Source organism: Carlito syrichta, unplaced genomic scaffold (assembly GCF_000164805.1).
Source record: "Carlito syrichta isolate Samal-C Ts95f unplaced genomic scaffold, Tarsius_syrichta-2.0.1 Scaffold288281, whole genome shotgun sequence".
Lineage (NCBI taxonomy): Eukaryota > Metazoa > Chordata > Mammalia > Primates > Tarsiidae > Carlito > Carlito syrichta.
The window spans coordinates 3,900-7,285 of NW_007232377.1; the positions used below are offsets into that span (position 1 = coordinate 3,900).

At 46.1% G+C, this 3,386-nt stretch overlaps 1 protein-coding gene across 3 annotated transcripts in view; it reads right to left on the bottom strand.

Annotated features, from left to right (window-relative positions):
- Positions 1-2,036: 2,036 nt before the first annotated feature.
- XRCC6 (X-ray repair cross complementing 6) overlaps positions 2,037-3,386 on the bottom strand; it is a 40,658-nt gene continuing 39,308 nt past the window's right edge. For all 3 annotated transcript variants that reach the window (XM_021710199.1, XM_021710198.1, XM_008053557.2), the window contains one exon: positions 2,037-2,460. In XM_021710199.1, the coding sequence (XP_021565874.1) occupies positions 2,264-2,460 (197 nt within the window). In that variant the 3' untranslated portion in view covers positions 2,037-2,263. The remainder of the gene's footprint in view (positions 2,461-3,386) is intronic.

Genomic DNA, 3,386 nt, shown 5'->3' on the forward strand with positions numbered 1-3,386 from the left:
CGTCGATAGTGCGCATGCGCAAGCCGGGTCCTCACTACTCTTACTACGTTACCGCCTGGCGGACCGACGCGTGTGTGCGCGGTGGAAGCTAGAAGTACAAATCGCCCCTCCACATCGTGGGGGGATGTGGGGGGTTGGTTCCAGGACCACCACAGATTTTTTAAAATGCTCAGGTCCCTTATATAAAATGGCGTAATATCTGCATGTAACTTATGCACATCCTCCCGTATAGTTTCAATCAAGTAATATGCAAATAGCTATACTGCCTTACGGAATAATAACAAGAGAAAGTCTATATTTTTTCTGAGCATTTTTTTTTCTTTAGTCGGAGTCTCACTCTGTCGCCCAGACTGGAGTGTGGTGGCACACTCCCAGCCACCGCAGCCTTGCCGGCTGGGCTCCAGCGATCCTTTCGCCTCGGCCGTCCAAGTAGCTGGAATTACAGGTGCGCGCAGGTGCGCCCGGCTAGTTTTTGACTTATTGTAGAGATGAGGCTCGCCAAGTTGCCCAGGTGGGTTTCGAACCCGTGGGCTCAGGCAATCCACTCACCCCAGCCTCCCAAGGCGCGGGATTACAGGCTAAGCCACCGAGCCCAGCTCGTGTGATTTCAATCTACCTTTGTAGATGAATCTCATCCAGAATCCAGTTTGCAAACTTGCTTCATTGAAAGGGGATGGTTTGATTTCTCAGTAAGAATTTCTAAGCATCTAATTGAAGAATTATTTCCTCTCTGCCAGACAAGGAAAGAGATCCAAAAAATCTTTTTAAAAAAACAGGTTTTTTTTTTTTAAAAAAAAGTATAAAGCTCAGAGCAAGGAATCCAAAGCTGAAAATCTCTTCGAGGAATAATTTTGGCCCCTCCTACACTCTCATGAAGTGTGCTCATTCTAGTCCTGAAAGACACAGACCTATACACTGAATCTCAAGCCATCCTCAGAGGACACCAACCCTTCCAGATGCTTTTCTTCCAACCTAAGTAAGTATTCAAAAGCGGTAGCAGCAGAATGAGACAGAGGGCCAGCAAAGACAGGGGAGGAAGAACACAAAGGGAAAGACACCCACCCCTTCCTTCCCCTTCTAATACCAGGACCTCTCTCATCTTGAAGTTCCCACAGTCCCCATAAAAAATTAGAATATAAATCCTGCTTTCAGCCGGGCTCGGTGGCTCACCCTGTAATCCTACGCTTTTGGGAGGCTGAGGTGAGTGGATTGCCTGAGCCTGTGGGTTCGAGACCCGCCTGGGCAGCAAGACCTCATCTCTACAATTAAAAAAAAAAAAAAATCAGCTGTGCGTGGTAGCGCATGCCTGTAATTCCGGCTACTTGGAAGGCTGAGGCGGAAGGATCGCCGGAGCCCAGCAGGTCGAGGCTGCGGTGGCCGGGAGTGGCCACTGCACTCCAGTCTGGGTGACAGAGTGAGTTTCCAACTAAAAAAAAAAAAAAAAATCCTGCTTTCACACACACACACAAAGAATATGACTCTTCATTTGTCTTATTCTGGAACACAAATTCTTGCAGCAACAGAAAATATGTATTTTTCACCTGCTTGAATGTCACAGTAAGAGTAATGCAATGTGAAGAAGTTGCTGTTGACTTCACGAAGCAAACAGTACCAGCATTAGAGATGTTACTTTTTTTTTGTTAATTTGAGTTGGAGTTTCATTCTGTTGCCCAGGTGGGAATGCAGTGGCACACTCCCAGTTACCACAGCCTCAACCTGCTAGGCTCAGGCAATCCTTCTACCTCAGCCTTCCAAGTAACTGGAACTACAAGCACACGCCACCACGCCCAGCTAATTTTTTTTTTTAATTGTAGAGAGGAGGTCTCAAAAAAAAAAAAGGTGTTAGGACCCATCATTCCTGAAATATATTCATCTGTCCTTAATGTTCACACTCTCCCCATTCCCCATTGATATTAGTTTTGTTTCCATTATAATGATGTATGGTCCCAGTGAGACATAATTAAGCTAACAGCCAATGGCCAGTGAGCTTTGGATGCAAGGCAGACACACCTTGTTCCTTGACGCTAAAGAACAGGATAGTACAAAGTTAGGGCTCTTTATTCAGGCAGTAGAGTAAGGCACAGCAAAATGGGAGGGCTACACTGTCTCCATGGCAACAGAAAAGTCTCATACACATAAATCCCTCTGCATCTGTCAGGCAGACTCTTCCTAGCCCAGGAGACACATTTTTTAACTTGCTGTGAAGAACAAAACCAGGCAGCCTGGCTACAGTGTGCAAGGGTGGCTGGCAGCACGGTCTCGGTCACTCCTTCTGGAAGTGCTTGGTGAGTGTTTCCACCAGCTCCTGCTTCTTCATCCCACTCTTCAGCCCCAACACCCTGCAGGCCTCTTTCAGCATGGGCACGGTGAACTTGCCCAGAGTGCCCTTGGTGACATGGGCCTTCAGCTCCTCTTCAGAAAACTCCACTTTGGGCCTTTTGCTTGCAGAACCTTCATCACCTGGGGGGAAAGGTCAGGAGACAGTGACTGGGAATGCTACCAGTGGCATCCCCTCATATGGTCTGGGCTGCAGAGAACCATTTTGGGGAAGACATGTGTCTTGATAAAGCAATTTCATTTAAGAATTTAAAAAAATGTATCACACACAGAAGGGAGTTACCAGTAGTGGGGATGACATCAGTTTACCCAAAACTATCGTTCACTCTGGGTAAGTCATTCCTTTCTTCCTTGAAAAATCTTTTACAGACACCATATAAACACCAGGCTGAATGAGACAGAAAAATAAACCCGGCCCAGCACGTCAGGAGCCAAGGTGGAAGGACCACTTGAGCCCATAAGGCCAAGGCTGCCATGAACCATGATCATGCCACTGCACTCCAGCCTGGGCAAGAGTGAGACACCGACTCAAAAAAAGAAAAAAAATGGAAAAAGCAATAATTAAACATGTATAGTGTAAAAAGGTCTGACAGCAGTTTTTCAGAGCACTATAGGTGTCCAGCAAAAGGTTTGAGAAAGTATCATGGTCACCAACCTAACCTCACAGTTCCATTTCCACAAAATCTTTTAAGCAAATGGCCCAAATGGCTTTAAATGACCAAAGAGAGACAAAAGGATTACAACCTAAGCCAGAATCATTCCAAAATGTGACAGCACACAGGTGCTGTCCTCAAACACATTGAGTGTGACAGTGAAGAGAACTCTGGGTTAAGTGGTATAAAAAGGACAGTATAATAGAAAAACTGATTAAGTCCAATAACAACAGGTAATGAACAAAAGAAAGTGCCTAATAAAACTATATCTCAAGCTGGGCTTGGTGGCTCAGTCTGTAATCCCAGCACTTTGGGAGGCTAAGGTGAGTGGATCGCCTGAGACCGCGGGTTCGAGACCCGCCTGGGCAACTTGGTGAGACCTCATCTCTACAATAA